The sequence below is a fragment of the Anthonomus grandis genome, chromosome 1, assembly GCF_022605725.1.
Source record: "Anthonomus grandis grandis chromosome 1, icAntGran1.3, whole genome shotgun sequence".
Lineage (NCBI taxonomy): Eukaryota > Metazoa > Arthropoda > Insecta > Coleoptera > Curculionidae > Anthonomus > Anthonomus grandis.
The window spans coordinates 3,021,657-3,042,307 of record NC_065546.1 but is presented as its reverse complement, the minus strand read 5'-3'; the positions used below and the strand labels follow the sequence as shown (position 1 = coordinate 3,042,307).

The 20,651-nt window shown below is 32.4% G+C and overlaps 2 protein-coding genes across 4 annotated transcripts in view; one reads left to right on the top strand and one right to left on the bottom strand.

The window, feature by feature from the left end:
- Positions 1 to 20,651, top strand: part of LOC126743126 (sodium-dependent nutrient amino acid transporter 1-like) — a 52,108-nt gene that overhangs the window by 19,715 nt on the left and 11,742 nt on the right. The window contains exons 1-4 of one of the 3 annotated variants that reach the window (XM_050450199.1): positions 4,422 to 4,581; positions 4,843 to 5,125; positions 14,343 to 14,577; positions 14,630 to 14,900. In XM_050450199.1, the coding sequence (XP_050306156.1) occupies positions 4,501 to 4,581; positions 4,843 to 5,125; positions 14,343 to 14,577; positions 14,630 to 14,900 (870 nt within the window). In that variant the 5' untranslated portion in view covers positions 4,422 to 4,500. Of the gene's footprint in view, positions 1 to 4,421; positions 4,582 to 4,842; positions 5,126 to 14,342; positions 14,578 to 14,629; positions 14,901 to 20,651 lie in introns of those variants that run through there. The other 2 variants (XM_050450275.1, XM_050450128.1) reach the window with 2 other exon arrangements.
- Positions 1,476 to 4,044, bottom strand: LOC126743319 (piggyBac transposable element-derived protein 3-like). The gene is made up of 3 exons (XM_050450381.1): positions 3,742 to 4,044; positions 3,416 to 3,544; positions 1,476 to 3,358 (listed from the first exon to the last, which is right to left on the bottom strand). The coding sequence occupies exons 1-3, from the start codon at positions 3,756 to 3,758 to the stop codon at positions 3,001 to 3,003; spliced, it is 504 nt and encodes a 167-aa protein (XP_050306338.1). The 5' UTR covers positions 3,759 to 4,044; the 3' UTR covers positions 1,476 to 3,000.

Below are 20,651 nucleotides of genomic sequence, written 5' to 3'. Positions count from 1 at the left end.
TTTCTGATGAAATTGTGTTTGTTGATACAACCAGCTCATGTGACCAGAAGAATACGAATGTAACATTTTGTTTTACAGCTCATAAAGTGGGTGCTATTCCTGTGGCTTGTGTTTTACACACTGAACAGTCGGAAGCTAATTATACTTTAGCATTTGCGGCTATCAAAGAAGCACTCGAACAAGATGGCTCTGGAAAGAAACTAAGTCCAAGAGTAATCATGACCGATGACAGTCAAGCTGAAAGGAATTCTCTACAAGCTGTTTTTCCACAATCTCGATTACTACTTTGTGCTTTTCATATTTCGCAAGCTTTTTGGCGTTGGCTTTGCGATGGACGTCATGGTGTTGATAAATCAAAAAGACAAAACATCATGTTACAATTTCGTAATTTGCTGTATACAAATACACTTACTGAAGCGGAAACTCGATTTCATGATTTTTTGGAAACCAACATTGTAAAAGAAAATGAAAAACTATGTTTACATTTAAATGAAATTTGGAAAAGAAGAGAAGAATGGTGTGTAGGATATAGAATTAATATTATTACCCGTGGACAAAATACCAATAATTATAACGAAGCTTCAATTAGGATACTAAAAAGACGTTATTTTGCAAAGATGCAGGGTGTTCAATGTGTGTGCACTTATAGACTTTATATCAACAATTTTTGTTATTGGATTTTGCTAACATGAGACGAAATGAACTCAATTTATATTCCCGATTTTGCAAAAAAAGGAGAAACATTAAAAGTGATTCGAGTAGTAAATTCGCATGAATTCAACGATTCCTCAAGTGAAGACGATACAGTGTTTTATACAATTAACATCGATTCTGCATTTTGTGATTGTGTATTCGGAAAAGGTGGATCATTCTGCAAACATCTTTATGCTGTTGAAAATCAGCATAATATTGTCTTCCAGAACTCTCCAAAAATAGATACAAAGGATCGAATTATATTTGCTAAGCTAGCTTGAGGAGTAGTAAATAAATCATTTTATGAATGTATGGTAAGCTCTAACTCGAACGAAGATGGGTCGAATTTAATCAATTCTAACATTAAGAATACAGATTACACTACTGAAACCAGAGAAACTGATGCTTCTGAAAATGTATCAACAGTTATAAATATCCAAGAGTTTCAAGCCCAGTATCAATCGGCGCTGTCAGATTTCGGAAAAAGATCCAAACAGACTACTGGAAGCGTTTGAGCAGAACCCTAGTTCTAGTGGTTTAAAAGCAATCAATTCACTTACTAATCAGTTAAAACGAATTAGTACCTCAAATCAAGCGATGGATTTAATACTCAATAAAGCGGTTTTTAGAAGAAGCAGGAAAATAAAAGTACAGCCGACAGCAATAAGTCGCAGAAAATCAACATCTGCAGGAGCCAAAACAAGAAACCGAGTTCAGTCAGGAAGAATTGTAAAGAAAAGGAACCACTCTTTAATAGACAATATTAAAAAAAATGTGCCAAACGCTAAAAAGTAAATTTAATAATAAATCATAATAATAAAAATATTCTTTTATCAGTTTTTTTATTATTATTTTCCAAGAAAAAAACAATACTGGGTCGCTCAGTATAGTGTAAGAAAATTCAATATTTTAATATTATAACGATTACTATTCAACAATAATAAAATTATTATATATATTTTTGAGTAGCCTCGAAAATCCCAAGTGCCCATTTACTTAAAAAAATAAAGTGTAATACAATAAAATAATCAAAAATGGGTTGCCAATGCTCATAGTGAAACAATTTTTTAACAAAGAATCACTTCCTAAAACATCTTCTATTCTAACAAATTAATTCCAACACCCTGCATATTTAGCGTTTTAACCGGGTTTCGGACATAGGCTCTAACCCCTAACCCATAATATTTTTGACTATAACTTTAATTTTATAAATATCTAAAATATTATCACCATTTCAATTCACTCAACACAAGAATTTTGTTGAAACAATAAAATCGCCATTTTGTAAGCTAGCGCAATAGAATTATATTTTTAATTTCGCCGAATTTATCACTTGCGATTTTATTTACAGGTATGATTTTAATAGCTTTTACTCGTTTGAACACTTTTAAATTCCTCCTAGACTACAGCACACAATTCACGTATGGTTTAAAGCAAGTAAGGATGGAAGATGATATTCGGTTTTGCTACCGCGTTTTAACACCATGAGTTTGTTGACATGCAGTACGAAATCATAAAACGCGTCGGGGTTAGCTTAGTTATAGCTGATCCATTGCATTTTTAACCAACTCACAACCTCTTCATTCACGGTTTTTTTGCGGTTTGTTATATTTTTTTCTAGAGGGACGGTTGTTATAGTCTTGAGTCTGCATTTCAACTACTGTAAAAGGATTATGCTTTCTGGCAGTTTTAATCACTTTTATACAATCACTAGGAACATACATTTAATTAAATCTCTTTTTATTTTTCTCCACCACCCCAAAGCCACGGTCACAAGCCAAGTAAGAATGACCCAATACTAAAAATTTATTATCAATTTGCTGAACTGAAGAGATTTTGTTTTGTATTATGTAATTACAGATTAAGGACATTTTGTTGTAATTCCTATTTTGCCCTCCACATTGGTCACTGTACATAACTAATTTGGAGCTTTTTACAACATTTTTTATGTAATAAATTAAGCAGGATCCGATCTCTTGAGGTCCTCTAGATGCTATGGCTTTGTGCGTGTGCGCCTGGTTATTTGACAAAATTTTTCAAATAGTTTTTTTTTAACATTTCTATGACAGGCCGAATCTTGTAGAACTTATCATTTTTGTCTAGTTTTGTATTATCAGAGCAATGAAAAAACCGAGTGATCTGTAAAAATCGATCACGGCGCATTGCTTGAGACAGAGCTAAATTTGTAAAGATCTTCGCCACTGCTCCAATATTGCCTTTTAGATGGCAAATTATTATAGCCGCTTACAAATAATATTGCTATGAAGCAACGAATTACATCTGGTGTAATATTAGGGTCTGGACAGTTCAAAAATAATGCATACTGCGAGTTTCCGCCACCAAATGTTTTATAAATTCATCATCTATAAACTCTTCGAAAATTTGAATTACGGACATTTCAAATCTGGAATAATCTGGTGGCGGAAAACATTTTGGCGATACAACTGCATAGTCTGCTCCTTTTTCCCACTGAGCTATAAATGATTTAGACTGGTTTCGTCTATCTTTTAGCCAAGTTATGTATTCCTGTACAAGAACCGGAGTAGGCACAGTATTTGTTTCCTGATCTGCTATATTTGCATCACATTCAACCTCATATTGGGTATTGTATAATCTTATTTCGGCCGGGGCTCGCAACTGTCGAGCTGTCAAATTGTCAACTAGCCTACGAAAAAAAAATTATCAAAAAATAACAAATTACGATAAAAAGTTGGTTTATTACCCGCCATCGTCCTCGTCAGCTGAGTCCTCATCTGTGTCTACATTGGGTTCTGGTGGCTCAATGTAAATATCGCCGTCAAGATCATCGTTACACACCATATCAAGCGCTTCCGCAAGTGAAAAGCCATATCTGTAATTATTTGAAATCACTTAGTGCAAACGCCTAGTGTTGCCATATGGTAACATACAAGTGTACGCCCTTGTAACTCACTAACTTATCAATGGATTTTATTCCAAATTTGGCCAATGATAAGCCATAGTATTCTGAGCATCACAGTGTAACAAAATATCCCCCACTATTACACATAAAAAATAAATGATACTTACTCGAATTGTATATCCATATTTTCACGATGTTTAAATAACTATCAAATTTAACCGCACTAAACACACACAGTTCGGCGTTTTTACGGAAACTAAGCGAACGCGTGGTTTTTGCACACTGTGATTGGTGATATGACACGCTCGCAAAAAATTTACTAGCGCATGGCCAATGCCATCGCACTTTGAGTAGTCACGTGTTTGCCGTAGCCATGTGGTAACGCTAGGCGTTAATGGGTTGGGTAAAAGATAAGCCAGTATTGCACAAGAAATTTTTACGTCGGCTGTTATTCACTAACGTTGGGTCACTATTGCATTATCTTCTATTTCATTAATAGAGTATGCAAAAGTAGTATTGTCGCGCCATCTAGGGCCAGTTTAAAAAAAATCAGATGGACCACTAACGCACTTCATAGATTAACAGAAACAGAAGCGATCTGTAATATTAATAGAATATTAGTTTTTTTTTTTACTTGGGCCACTTTTGCACTAAACGCCTCAAATATATGTTGGAAGATAGTTGGCATTTTGCCATTGGCTTTGGCGTTTACGAAAATTTAATAATTGCTTCATTTGAATAATTCAGGCCATAAGATGCATCGGTGCTTAAATGCAGGTCAAAATGTTACGCTTTTTATCATACAAGATCAAATTGTCATAAAGGGTGATTTTTTTTTGTATTTTTGGGTAACCTTAAATGACAATTTTGTCCAAGTGACAATGCCATAATTTATGTTTTTTTATACCAAAAGTTTTTAAATAATAATGTGCCCAAATATTCAGTTTTTTTCTCGAGCATTTATTAAAGAAAATAAGCGTGGGTTTGGGGTAAGATGTTTTTCGAAGGTAACAAATTATACAAAATTTTATGCATTATTTGTGGTTCAGTTTAATATCTCTCTACCCATCGCTCTTTTTCTTGAGACTATTCTGATTCAGGAACTTTATACTTCTTCTATATATTAGATATGTTTAGTGTATGGTAAACTATTTATAGAGGCTAAGCAGCTTATTAGTTTCTTTTAAACTATTCAACAAAATAATAACTTTTCTTTCCAATATGTTCGGGAAAGCTTTAGTTGAATACACTTTTTAATCTTATTATAGAAAGGAAAACTTGATGACGCCGATGACGACATAGAAGAACGCGCACAATGGGGCCATGGATTGGAATTTCTTATGTCTTGCATAGCGATGTCAGTCGGTCTTGGTAACATTTGGCGGTTTCCATTTACAGCGAAAGAAAATGGAGGTGGGGCATTCTTAATACCTTACGTACTTATCCTGACGGTTATTGGTCGTCCCTTATATTATATGGAAATGGCACTGGGACAGTTTTCCAGTAAAGGAAACGTTAAAATGTACGAGAAGCTATCCCCGGTTTTTAAGGGTTAGTACATTTTTTTTTTTTTAATTATAATTAGAATATTCTATAAACTTTAATGAAGAATGAAATTTGAATTTTGAGCCGGCTTAAATAATAGAGTCTGAAAAACAGAACGTCTTTTAATTTAGTAGCTAATAAAGATGTTTGATTTTTCAAGTGAGCTCAAACTTTAAAGCTAAATTTCTCAAAAGCTAGTTGAAGTACCCTCATAAAACGAAGTGCGTAATATTATGAAGATAATTCTAAATAGATTTAAACCAGTTCAATCAATATAATAATAATAATAATAATTTTTACAAAATTACAAAATTTTAAATATTACAAAATTCCACTAAATATTGAGTATTTCATCATTTAGCAATAACAAAAAAAAATCGAAGAATTTGTGACTAAATAAAAAAGTTAATAATGCAAGGTGACCAACAGGCCATAATATGCAGATTTACAGAGATATCCCTTACACAAAAGGCTGCCTGAATTCTGTTAAGCCCAAAAAAAAATTTAAAAAAAGACAATAAATTTAATATAAAATATTCTACTGAAAAAAGAAAGAACATACCCAACGGGAGCATGGGAATAAGATAGGATATGAAAGAAAATATGAGGGGAAGGGAAGATGAGGAAATATAGCGATTTATGGCAACGTTTAAAACCTTTCAGGAACAAAATCATGAACAATATTATCCAGAAAAACGTTAAAAAAAATTCACTTATACACATAATTAACCAAGGAGAAGCAGCTTAATGTTAACGTTAAAAGCTTTTCTGTCAATGTAAAATCATTTATTTTAAACCTATTTATATAGTGTGTAATCAAGTATGAAAATAACTTTTTAAATAATTCCTTATTGTGCGCCGGAATAGTAAGCGAATTTTTTCTTCCAATATTCAGGTTATGTAATACAGCCGTTCGGAATCTAATCTTTCTATGCAAATATGATGGAGACTTCCACTTAAGTAATTTATAAAAAAACAAATAAGATGTAATACTCGTCGATTAATAGAATAAATAAAAAATAAATTATTAGAGAAATACTGAGGAAATAAATTTCCTATACTTTTTGACCTGTCACTAAGCTATTTGAAGTATTCTTATTAAATAAAAAGTTTCTTATTAAAGTATTCTTAATAAGCAATTCAGTCAATAGTCTCGGAAAAATAGAACATCTTCCTCAGTAGTATTTAAGTATGACGTTTGTTCTGTAAAGTGAGCACTTACTTCAGGGCCAAAAATTTCAAAAATGACTTGTTGACAAAAAGCGAAATTAAAAAGAAAAATCCTTAATAGATATTGTTTCCAGTAAGTATAACCCGCTCAAATAATAATCTTGAAAAAATAAAATATTTGTTGAGTTATTATCCAAAAGAAGATAGTTGATTTTCAAGATATACATCTCGAAAATTATCTGAAGTATATTCATAAAACTAAAAAGTTATGTTAAAAAAAGAATAATTTTGGTTTATATATGTTACGGTTTTTATTTAATAAATGATACACCAATGCATGTCTAAATTCAACTGTCTTTACAGAGACAACCAAAGAGACGTGCAACTAGATAGAAATTTTTATCCTATTGTTGTTGTTCTCTTTAATCTGTATATATTGTATTTCGTTGTCTCTCTCTTCCTTTATAAAAGGTGAGTTAAGGTGGCGCCACGATACTAATCTTTCGCAATGCTAAATGTATTTAATTATCAGAGCAGTCAAGAAAAAACATTCTTCCATCTACGTCTAAATGAATGCAAAAATACGGGATAGCTTGTATCCAATTCTCTAGTATTTCTAAAATTATAATTAAGTACGGCAACAGTGCAATCCTTGATCAACATGAACACGTGAATTTCAATATGGCTGAATAGTTGTTGCTGTTAATTAATTTTGTTTTGTTTTACATCATTAGTTGAAATTTTGGACGAGTGCTTAAATTTTACGTATTTTATTACCTACCGGATTTAGGTGAACTTGGTTACAGTAGTTAGTTGTTGGAGTTTTTTGTAGGATACAGATTTCAGTGTTTTGACTTGTGTTAGAAACAGAAATATGTTCATCAAGGTAATTGTCAAGGCTGTAGTTATAATAGGTATTTCATGGAGTGTTACACCAAAGGATATGTTTTTTGGAATATTATTATAGTACTGTGATAATTAAAATCTTTCTGTATTTTAATTGCATTTATGTATATGCATGTTACTGTTACCATCTTAAATTATAAATTATGAAAATAATTAAGAAAATGCATGCACATCTTATTGTTATACCATCTACTGAAAATACAATACAAAACGTTTCAGAATTATATTTAGTTTATTTAGTTCCCCAATTTAAATGTTATTAAATTGCATTGTTTTAATATATATCATAATATTTGATTATAATATTTGATTTAATTAAAATCAGCCGTTCTATCTCAGAACATAATTATGATGTTCTGACTTCTGAGACATAACGGCTGATTTTAATTAAAATAATTCATTAAATGCTTAATAGCCGAGGTTTGAATTATGGCGGCAAACGCTATCTGCACCATCTATGTTCACCTTTCACGAAGAGAGACAAAGATGGAAAATCATCGGATATTTTATTAGCGCACAGTTGCGCGTCTCTTTGGTTGTCTCTGGTCTTTATTCTCTAGGCTTATAAGATATTTACAGCTTAGTAGAAATTAGATGTATAGTCGCGGCACCTGAACTGAGATGCGCATATCATGACAAAATTAATATTGATTTTCTGTCAAATATAATTAAATAACTATTGTCTACATTTTGAATGTACAGTGGTGGCCAAAAGTATGGAAACTTTAAACTTTTTCAAAAAATGCAGAAAATATCGCAATGCGAAAACTCTCAAAAATATAAATAAATAGCTTATCAGCAAATAAAGAAATTCCAATGGAGGTAAAGCAAAAGAATGTTGTTTATTAGTTTTCATGAAAGAGGAGTTATTTCTCTGTGGCCAAATGTATGGAAACCTTTAATAAAATCATAATTAATAGTTCAATTGACTTACCTTAAGGAAAATTGATCGAAATTATATGAATATTGCCGTTCGAAGAATTACAATAATGGTACTTTCGTAGTAGCAATTTTTCTGCGTCCGGCATTCACGATTTTAAAGCAAATCCGGCCCTGTCTCCACTCGATCTCAGTCCTTACATCTTGCATCAGCTCATTGCAATTTTGGTAAAAGCAGAGGAAGGAAACCAAATCAAAAAAAGGGGGATTGGGATCTGGGAGGGATTGTTAAGTTTTCTAACTTGGTACCACAACGATACCTCTCTCTTTATCATTGATAATTTTCCGTAGACATTTAGAAATTAAGCAGAATGGCGGGAATGCATAAAAGAATTCTCCTCTCCAAGAGATTTTAACAGCATCTACCTGTAAAGACTCTGGTTCAGGTTTCCAAGAAATATACCGTGAACATTTAGTATTCAGCAAAGTTGCAAATAAATCTATATCTGGAGTTCCAAAGTAAGAATAGAGTATTTCAAAAAAATGCTTGGATAATTCATATTCCGTATCTATTTTTGTTATCCTTGATTCTCGATCGGCGAGGATGTTATCAGAAGTATTAATATATGAAGCAACCAGGAATATATCGCGATTTTCACACCAAGTCCACAAAGCTTTTGAAACTGCGTTAAGAGGCCCAAATCTTAGACTTCCCATTCGATTGATGCAAGCAATGGCTGTGGTATTATTAATTCTAATAAGAATCGAACATTTAGAGATTACACTTTCAAAAGATTTAACAGCATGAAAAGCGGCAACAAGTTCTAAATAATTTATATGTTTGGTCTGCTGCACCGGATGCCAAAAACCATTAGTAGCTTGACCTTCAGAAAATGCTCCCCAACCGGAGCGTGATGCATCAGAAAAGATTTCTAATCTGAAGTCATGACTCGGAAGTATAGGAACACCTTTATTATAAGAGAGGGCTCTTATCCACCATTTTAAATCTATCTGTGAGGAAACTGAGATATTCATAAAGCTATTATAATTTTGATCGCTTTTCCGTAACGCTAAAAATTTCTCACGTTCTAAAGTTTTTAAATGGACCCACCCATACTGAATAGCTGGGCAAACCGCTACTAATCTGCCTAATAATTTTGCAAAAGAATGTATAGATACTCTATTTCTTTTAGTTATTTCCACAATATTTAGTATAAGCGATAACTTTTTTCCTCTGGTAACAATAGTAAAAGCCGCTGGGAATTAAAAAGGAAGCCTAGATACTGACATCGTTGAGAAGAGACCATAGAGCTCTTCTTGACATTTATAATAAGTCCCAGAGATTGTAAGAAGTGTGAGGTAAAGAGTATATCTTTGCTTCCCTCTCTCTTTGTTTTGCTTATAATAATAAGATCATCTAGGTATGATACACAGGTTATATTATTTGTTCGAAGATACTTAATTACCACCCTCATTATTTTTGTAAATAAAAGGATGGCTGTGCAAAGGCCAAAGGGATTGACAACAATTGAACATATAATACTAATTATCCCACTTGAACATCAAGTATTTTTTGTACCTATTATGAACAGGAATGAGAAAATAAGCATCCTTTAAATCTAATGTTCTAAAAAAAACAATCTTTATATATCAATTGTAACACCGTCCGATAATCTTCCATTTTAAAATGAGGGGGGTCATGAAAACGATTTTTTTTTTAAATTTAAGATAAAACGAGAAGTATTATCTAATTTAGGTACCAGGAAAAAAGAAAAAAGAAACTGATTTGACTGCGGACAAGTTTCTGAAACTGCCCCAATTCTTATAAGTTTATTTATACTTTCCACCATATCTTTTGAATTGATTTGATTCAAATTTATTACAGGCTGTTGTAATTGTTTTGGTTTCCTGATAATAGGAATTTTGTACCCAGAAAGCCATGCCAAAATGTTAGAATTTTTAGTTATTAATGACCATTGATCTAAATAATTAACCAAACAGCCAGCATAATTTGCACAAGGTACCTGATTTAACGATGATCCATGCGTTTCTGGGATGGGTATTTCCGCATTCCTTCCTCTTCCTTCTTGTACTGAGATCGTGCTGTGGGTCGGCTCGAGGCTAAAAAAGAATTCCTATTTCTAGCCTGATAATTGAAACGTGGTGTCGACGATGTAGATCCAGCAGCAGAGATCGACTGGGTGGTTACATTTTGTGTTGGTCTTGAAAATTTCGGCGGCTTCTTTTTAAGTGATGCTCCTAACCTCTTTGCTTCTTTGGAAATCTTCAATTTCTATGGGAAATCCACTCCAAACAAAAAGGAATCAACTGGACAGGCGTCTAAGACATCTCGTATGGACGGGTCTAAAGATAAAACAATCAAGTACCTTCGATGACTTGAAATAGAATGAAAAACATCTGCAATTAATATCACAGGATCCCCAGCTTTTTTTTAAATTTCCTCTGTTGTCTGAGTTGATTTAGACTTGGAGGATACATAGATATCATTAAATGGTACCGCCAAAGCGCTCAGAATCGCCGCTAACTCATTCTGAACCTTTACTAAAAAAGCATCTTGCCTCAGTACAGCCGAGCCCAAGCAGATCTTAATTTCAGCATTTAAGTCCGGAGGGTTCAATGCATTACAGTCTTTTAACAAAGGATACGAATCAATAGCCAATTTTCGAGTTTCATTACCCAGGCCTTTTGTCAAAAACACAGACAATAGCTGCTGAATATCAGCGTGAACCTCTGGTTCATTATTTGAGGTTGATCCTTTTCCTTCAAGGAGGGCCAATAAAGCATTAGCAGGTTTTTGCTTCGCTCCTAGCTGGGCAAGACGAATATTTATCTCCTCATCCTCTTCCTCTACCGCCGTGACATCCTCAGCCATTAAGGATTCAGAGTGTTCAGACTGATCAGATTCACCTGAAACCCAAAATGGAACGACTCAGTAAATCCGACCCTGTATAAATCGGAGAAACCCAAGCCAGGCAGTGCTTTAGGCCAGAGCAGTATAAAAACATAAACACGTGTGCGTAAAAATGCTCTTATCAGTTCTCGGAACTATTTTCGTTGGGTATTGGCAAAGTTTACAGAATTATAATACGGTGCATTCTTGCACTAATAAAAAATGCATTTCAATGGGAAATGTTCTTGTAGGGATAAAAATTAACTCATTTCTGTGAGAAATGAAATTTATAGATACCAAAAACTCGATAGTCCAGTAGGACTACGTCTTAGTTTATGGCTTAATACACCGTTTCTGTAGGAAACGTGTGTTTTTAAAGAATGCATTATTGCCTTTACTCATAATATTACATTAGTATGCTCCAAAAACTATAATCTGAAAAGAAAATATAAGATGAAATATACTCACTTCCACTTTCTAGAAGATCCTCTAAAAGCCGGACGCACGAAAAAATTGCAATGAGCTGATGCGAGATGTAAGGACGGAGATCGAGTGGAGACAGGGCCGGATTTGCTTTAAAATCGTGAATGCTGGACGCAGAAATATTGCTACTACGAGTGTATCATTATTGTAATTCGAGATTGTTTACTATAAGCTGTTTAACGGTACGATTTTGTTTGAGTGAAGACAGTCATCATGCCTAAGTGTAAATACTTATCTAGTGATTTAAAAAGTAAAATAGTTGAACTATACCAGAAGGGTTATAAACAAATTGAAATAAGTAAAAATGTAAACATTTTAAACGGCACTGTTTCAAAAATAATTAAAAAATTTGAAGAGATAGGAAACGTTTCGTTAGCCCACAAGCAAGGAAGTTGTCCAAAAACGCTATGAAGGTGATGAAACGAATATCGATGAACGACCCAAAGAAAACTTCTATAGATATTTCTGGAGAAATGAGTGAAATGGGGATTTCTGTGCCTACTCTCACGGTGAGAAGAAAGCTAAATAAAGTGGGGCTTTTTGGAAGAGTTGCTGTAAAGAAACCACTAATATCAAAGAAAAATAGAAAAGATCGCTTGAAATTTGCATAAGATCATCTAGCTGGTCTCACCAAAATTGGAATACTGTATTGTTTAGTGACGAAAGTAAGTTTCAATTATTTGGGAGTGAAGGGAGACGTTATGTCCGGCGACCAAAAGGTACAAGGTACAGCCACAAATACCAAATGCCTACGGTAAAACATGATGGTGGAAGCGTAATGGTGTGGGGTTGATTCTCCCGATCAGGTGTTGGCCCCCTGGTTAAAATTGATGGAATAATGGACCGTTTTCTATACAACGACATATTGGAGAACAACATGTTGTCTTATGCTGAGGAGGAAATGCCATTGAGATGGTGGTTTCAGTAAGACAACGACCCTAAACACAAGTCCCAATTTGTGAAAAACTGGTTAAATGAACAGAGATACTACTAATGAGAAAAATACTGCAAACTGAGTGGGCTGCCATTTTGAGTGAAGACTGTCCAAGACTTGTCGATTCTATGCCACGAAGATGTAGAGAAGTAATAAATTCGGAGGGATATGCCACAAAATATTAGCAGATTTTGATTTAGATGTAATTTATATAAATAACTTTCTTCAGTTTTCAAACTTTTGGCCAAGAAAATATTAATTTTATTTCATTTTCCTTTTTATAATACGTTTAATTTCAAATTAATATGTTAAGCTAGGTAATATATTATATATCCTTTATCACAATATTAGTAACTTTATTATAGTTCCTGGTTTCTTTAAAAAATCCAAATTAAAAAAGTTTCCATACTTTTGGCCACCACTGTATTACACTTGAAATTCCTATATCTAATACCACTACTATAATCGTACAAACAAACTTTAAAATATGTTCCATCTCGAGGATAAGAATCTCTTGTGAAAATATGTCCCCACATTTTTAGACATACCTACTTATGTATATACAATGTATGTATGTACATAGTATTTACATATTAATTTCAGCAATTTCATTCCTTTTTACCAAACTAATTCATGGTGCACCTAGTTTCTTAATATAATATTTTTATATTAAAAATGTAACATGTTCAAGATTAATTATGTTATATAAAAATTTATTCAGATCTAAATCGAAGAATAGGCTTGCAAATTCGTCCATATTATTATCTTATTCGATAAAGTCCAATATCACTTTTATTTAGACTTTTATTTGTAGCTTTGGAAAAATCAAATTTTTAGTCAATAAAAACTTATGGTTGATGTGGGTCAATTTTAATTCTATGACGATTTCTGTGAATTATTTTGCCCGAATCATGAAGTTTTATTACGTAACTCCTGGGTTTTTTGCCATCTTCTTTAATTACAACACCCGGTAAAGAAAAATATCCATTCTTTTTAATTAATACATTTTCATTATTTTTTAATGGAAATAATTTTTTGGCTTTTTTATCGAAATAAATTTTTTGTAATTTTTGTTTATTTTTTAAATGTTTAATGTGTGAATTTGTTGAATTTAGTTTAGGCTTTTAAGCATTTTCTCTGAAATTGGACGTATACTTCTTAAATTTTTATTAAGTAAGAGTTGAGCTGGACTTGGCTTATTATTATCGTATTGCGTTCTAATCAGGCAAGGTATGGGTCGGTGTTCTCGTACTTGCATTTTTTGAAAATGGACTTTACTGTTTGTACCGCTCTTTCTACTTGCCCGTTTAATTGTGAATAATAAGGGCTACTAGTTATATGTTCAAAATTCCAATCTCTAGCAAAATTTTTAAATGAAAGTGAGGAAAATTGTGGTCTATTATCTGAGAAGACTAAATTGGGTATACCTAAAAGTGAAAAAACATGTTTCATTTCTAAAATGTTCCTTTCAGATGAGGTTGCTTTTTTCAAGGGCACAACTTCAATGTATTTTGAAAAATAATCTATTATTATTAAGTAATTTTGTTCATACAGTTCAAACAAATCTATACCAATTTTTTGCCATGCTCTTACAGGAACGTTATGAGAAATTATAGATTCTTTTTGATAATCTTTTGAGTACATTATACATGAGCGGCAATTTAAAATTAAATTATCAATGTCTCTTGACATTAGGGGCCAATAAAATAGAGATCTTGCTCTGGCTTTTGTTTTTTCTTTTCCTAAATGACTTTTATGTAGATTAGTTAGAATTGAGGGTTGCATTGATTTAGGAATTATTAGTTTTTTATTTTTATACAATAAGTCATTGCAAAATGTTATCTCAAATCTATTTGAATAAATTAGTTTTAAGTTAGGTGAATTATTTGGCCAACCCTTTTTATATACTTATAAACATTCAATTTGTCAAATTTTTCCAGCAATTGGTTTTGGACAATTAATCGGAACAATCTGCGTGGCAACTTACTACTGCTGCCTGATGGCTATTACGCTGTTTTACTTAGCACATTCTTTTACAAACGACTTGCCATGGACCATTTGTAACCCATCATGGAATTCTGATTACCTAGATGACCGTAAGCTAACCTGCATTAATTCAACCGGATCTGAACTAGCTGGTGACAATCGCGTAAGCTCTTCCGAACTATGGTTTAGGTAATTATAAAAAAAATTTAAAAATTATTCAATAATTTAAAAAAAATTTTAGATTAGAAGTTTTAAGACAAAAAGACGACATATCCGATGGCATCGGCATACCAGATTGGAGGCTCACTTTGTGCCTCTTAGCTTCTTGGATCGTCACATTTTTGGTTTCCATCAGGGGGGTGAAAAGTTCCGGGAAAGCTGCATATTTTCTTGCATTGTTTCCTTACGTCATTATGATTGCTTTACTTATAAGGGCCGCCACTTTAGAAGGGGCAGATAAAGGAATGTTGTACTTCATTGAAACGGACTGGAATAAGCTCAAAGATGCTTCAGTAAGTTCAATGTAACAATTCATTTTATTGAAAAATCATCACACCTTAGAATATTAAAAGGTTAGAGTTAGTAAACAACAACTTTGTTTGGGTTCAACATGTGCACAGGGGCAAGGGGGGTGTTTTGTTTACATATTCACCATTTCTTTGTTGTCAAGTTTAATCGCATTTTCAAAAGAGGAAAATTTCAGATATATATTAATTATGTTATAATAATATTTATTTACCTTATTGATGTTAGATTATGGATTAAGAATTAAAAGTAGAAATAGATATATGTTATTCTAAGCGCAAAGCAAAAAAAAATATTAATTTTTAATTTCCATAAAAATGCTACTTATCTCTTTTTATTAGATAAGTACCTTTACTCTAATAAAGTATGTTAAAAAAACGCATAAACGGTAATATTGTTTATAATTTAAAGCATCATCTATTAATAATAAATATTTATCATGTAAATATCTTAAGACGATAGTGACTGGTATAGTCCAGTTCAGAGATCTATTAGAATCTTTGATCTGCCGCGAATAGTTCGTGTGCCGATGTTGCTTGTATTGTCACATGACATGCATGTTTAAATCGCAAAATTGTATGTGGAAAGAGTCATAAAGTAATATTCAAATTAATATTTAATCATTCCATTAAATAAATAAATGTTTTAAACATACCTTTTTTTAATTTATACATTTGATTCATAGAATTTGACTTCAGACGTCCACGTACTATGAGCCACTCAAGCGTGAAAAGTTGCACAGGTTCGGCCTTAAAATTTATTTGTATTTAAAATTTTATTATTACGGATTTTTGGGTTTAGTTTTATAAAACTAGACATTGAGGGTAGTTGATAGCAAGATAATATTTAATTTAAAGATAAGATTTAGGTACGTAAAATCAGTTCAACCAGAAATTTTAATTTAATAAGTTTAGTTTTTAGCGCCATCAGTGGGGTGTTTATAATAAGTGATGAGAGAATAGGTGGTACCAATTACTAAGGCCCATTTATTCTATGGATTAAGGCATTAAAAATTTACTTTTTGACACAAAAGGGTAAAATGATTTGGTTTGTTTAAATTTTATATATTTCCTTTTTTTGGGTATTGAGATTTACTTTTAATTACTAGTTATTATTAACAAGGATTTTGGCTGCCACATTCAATGTGCTTTATTATTGTGTGTTTTTTTTTAAATTTATACATGTATATTATTATAAAAACTTACTTATGAAAACCCTATCTCTATATTTAGTACCAACATCTTTTGATAAAAAGTAATTATGTAGTCGGAAAAGTGGAAATATACTTTTTTAAATAAACTTTTACATTAAAAATCATCTAGCTATCTATATCTTATGCGTGTAAAAGACACAAGTTAGTATAAATCAATTATTTCTCCCATGATAAAGTTCTATTGTTAATTGTATTTTATTATTGTATCACTGGTAGCAAAAGCGTCATCTTACGAGCATTATTCCTAGTTTTTCCTAAATATGCGTTAGTTTTCGTATTTTTCTTGTTTAATTTTTTTATTATTTTTCCACTTTATTCGTTTCTTTGTTTTCATGTTTTAATTTTTTTTAGTTTGATGTAATTTATTAATTTCTTTTAGGTAATTACCTAGTCAATTGAGCAGGAAGATCAGTATGCTATTATTTTTAGTTAATCTTTGATAATAAAAGCAAATTTCAGTGCCCAAAAGAAATTAGTTTGATCAGTCAAATCTCTTTTTTCACAATAAGATCTTTTAATAAATTTAGCAAATTTACCTTATTGAATGTTGTATTTAACCACAGGTCCCATTTTCGTCGGCAATTTGTACTTATACCTATATTATTTTACTTATAAAAAAATACACTTTGCATCCTGAATGTAATATTTATTAATTTGTTTGCCTCATATTTAGTTATTATGCATAATTGAGAGAATATATGAAATATAACAAAAATAAATGCTTATACTAAAAGCTAAAAATCTTATACAAAACACTACATTTTAAATATACTGGCTCCTAAGGCTACAGCGAGGATACTAAATACTTTTATAAATTTAACCACTCATTTGAATCTGGCCCAAAGAGTTAATACAATTTTCTAAACTCTGTTTTTTTCTTAGCAGTTTCTTCCATTAAGGAAGAAAACAGTTTCTCTGTTGCCACTATGGAAGTTTATCTTGCACTGAAGCATATGGACACTAAAACAGATTTAAAAATGTACGCACGAGTAGCAGAAATAATTTTTAAATTTAATTAATAATAATAAATTTACAATATTTTTTTTAAACTCAGATGTAAAATAGCCTTTTTTCTTTCAGTGAATTATAAAAGAAGTAGTCTTGCCTTTCTGGGACAGGACAAGTGTGGCAGTAATTGTAAAAATCAAAATTTTAAGCTTGTTTAATTAATAAAAATATGGTTGTCTTATTATGGCAAAAAAGGGACTTTTTCCCAGAGAATGGAAATCATCAATCATAAAAGTATCATGTTTCAGCTAAATAATATATGAATCTTTCTTCCTCCCAAAATTTTTTAATTTTCTCCATCTCTATGGTCGGAACCTCATTGTTTATGTATTTAGAATACACAACTTCCCTTAGCAATTTAGCAATATCCGTGTCAAGTCCCTTTAACCTTTAACTACTCGCGCACTTTTTTTTCACGCTACTACTCGCGCGGTGTACTTTGTACACCATTGCATTTTATGGTCTAAATTTGTTTTTGTTTTATTTTATTTACTCTATGATTTATAAATATACGTATAATAGATAATTGCCTAATTTAAGTGCATATTTTTGGCAAAAAATCAGTAAATATAAACAGAAATAATATTACACAAAAAGTAAATTCAAAAAATATATTCTAACAACACGAACACAAAAAGTTATCTATTCACTGCCAGATCCGCCTTCCTTACATTTATGTTATATAATTAGGTTATCACTGTGTTCTTTACACACTAATTGATGACAAGTATTGCATGTAATTGTAGTAACTCTACTCTTTTTTTTCCTCTGATTTTTTTAGGTGGCTCTTCCTCTGCGTCATTTACTTGAGCTTTTCTATACCTAGATAGAAAATGTGTGATATCTATAGGTAAAGTAGATATTGCAGCTCTTTCAGACAAATAAGGTCTCATCAATGACAGAGAAAGCGATTTTAGGAAAAGTCTTCTGTATTTGTGAGGAGAATAAGGATGAGTGGCGTTATATAAAATTTGGCTATTGATTCCTGCTATATTTAGTAAGTAAAAGAAAAAAGCCAATGGCCATCTCCTTGTTCTTGTTCCAACAGAAAACGTACTGCACATTGTGTCCACTATGTCCACACCCCCCTTTGTGATATTATAATTCAATATAATTTCAGGTTTGTTGGTATCTGGGTTAATGGAAGAGTCGTCGTGAATAGTAGAAATCAAAATAACGCATTTATTTATTTTTTTTGGACACTTGAAACTATGGTTACATCCTTTTGAAATCCGAAAATGGATGACCCCGTTTATTTTTTTTTAGAGTCCCGATAAATGTTATTTTATCTTCTAACAGCTCCAGTGCCAAAGGGTAACTTGAATACTAATTGTGGCAAGTTAAATTCCGGTTACTTCCTTTCAGTTCTTCCAATAATCGGTAATCTATGGCAGTTGGCGAGTTTAATTGAATGTATTGACCGTCTGGTTGTTTTCCACAGTAGAGCTCTAATTTACTGACATAAAATGTTTTAGCATCACAAAGCACAAACACCTTCAACCCATATTTGGCAGGTTTGTTGGGTATGTACTGGATAAAGCTGCACCTCCCTCTAAATGCAATCAACATTTCATCTATGGTCATAAATTCACCAAGAGAATAGTTTTTTCCTGAATTATAAACAAATTTATCCAAAATAAATTGCACCGGGGTCGTCCATAATTCCAAAAAATTGGTGTGATTTTGCTTCTTACATCCAGATAAAAACAATAACTCGATAAAAGTTACAAAAACATTTCCGTTTTTGTAACGTCCTTTGCGTCTCTTTCTCGATTAAAATTTGCCCGAACTTTTCAAATTTCCAAATTAGTATACTGAATGATATGTTCAATCATTTCATCATTAACAATTTTTGAGAAAGCACTCATCTCATCAGTTATGTAACGGGCGCATTGCTTTGGCCCTGGTAGTATTTTTATTATATTTTTGCTTTTGGGTTTAGTAGATTTACACATAGGGTAACTTTTATACCAAATAGTTGTTTTATCCTTGCCAACATACTGACCTTCTCTATTGGCCACTAACACGGAGAGAGGAACATCTTCGGAGCCTGAACTTTGATCATCTTCTACTTTATCTTGTTCTTCTTGCTCGCTTATTTCTTGTTCGGAATTTGAATTGTGTTTATCTTCCTCTATATCTTTATTTTCATCAGATATGTCACCTTCCCCGCCAATTTCTTCTTCGGAATCCGTATCACGTATAACCTGGGCCACAGCTTCCAATTCACTTTGGGTTAAGCTTTTCAGATTTTTTATCTTTATTCGATGCCTGAAAATAAAAAATATATAAATTAAATATACAAACGTGTATAGGTGGCACCTTCGTGGCACCAACAGAGGTAATCTTGTACTCCCATTTAGATTTTTACTTTTAAACTACATACCTATCTTTCAACTTATTTATTCACACTCAAAACAAATCCATTACTAATAATATTTACATATGCACACACTTCAAAATAAACGATTTTTCGTTGAAAAACTAAAAAATATATTATTTTAATGTACTTACATAATTACTCGCGTTGGTGTATTCTGTACACCACGACAAACTTCTCTACTTAGGCGATCAAAATCGTATTGGCACTGCATTTGGAAGACACAAGCGAAGCATAGCTAGCTCGGTGACGCCGAAAAAGTGATCGAATAGAATCGGCAGCGGTTGACGCCAATTTGGTGTATTTTTTACACCAGTGCGAGCAGTTAAAGGTTAATAATTGTCCTGCATCTTTCCTTTTTTTCTGTTTTTAATCTTTTTTTTTACAAAATAGCATATTGTACCCTATAGTACAATATGCTATTTTGTAACCCCTGTTAAAAAAGGCTGTTTTTTGCAAAGCACTGTAGCTTCTACTTTCCTTGCTTCTTTAACACTAGAGTATTAACTATCAAAACTATATAAGTCTAAATCACTGTCCAGTATTGTTTTTATCACAAATGTTATTGTCTTTCTTGTGCACCCGCGGTCTCCATAAGCCCACACAAACGCTTTTCTCTTCATTTACCAACTTTTCCTGCCTATTTTCCCAGGGTCGAAACATTTTAATGTATTTAGGTATAATACTAAAACAAATCCACAAACACAAATAAAAAAACACGCTTCCTTACAGTAAAAACTGCAAAAAATTTAGACGAATACAGGCCAAATTCTAAATTCTCCACTTTCATAAACGTGTAAAAAGCAAAACCGACAAAACCCATCAAATAATAATAAGCTCACATGACCGCCCTCCCAACTATTAAAGGCGATAGACCCATCCTTAAAGATCTGTTTAACCCTCCATTAGTCGCGTGGATATTTGTAACGCTAAGTGGGTGGACATAACGGAGCGCCGACCATCGCTCTGACCATAACATTGCACCATAGCTCTGCTCGCCATAAAAAATAAATACACACTGTTAGATCTGTGTGGCAACATTGGAGCGCCGACCATCGCTCCGCGCATAGGTCGGAGCTAAGGTCTCTACATCGTACCAGGGTAAAAATCGAGCTTAGTATTTTTTTACACCCTCGA

Coding starts and splice junctions, on each gene's coding strand:
- LOC126743319 (XM_050450381.1), bottom strand. Junction 3,359..3,415: donor GCTGACGAGGACGATGGCGG/GTAATAAACCAA, acceptor TTTTTTTCGTAG/GCTAGTTGACAATTTGACAG.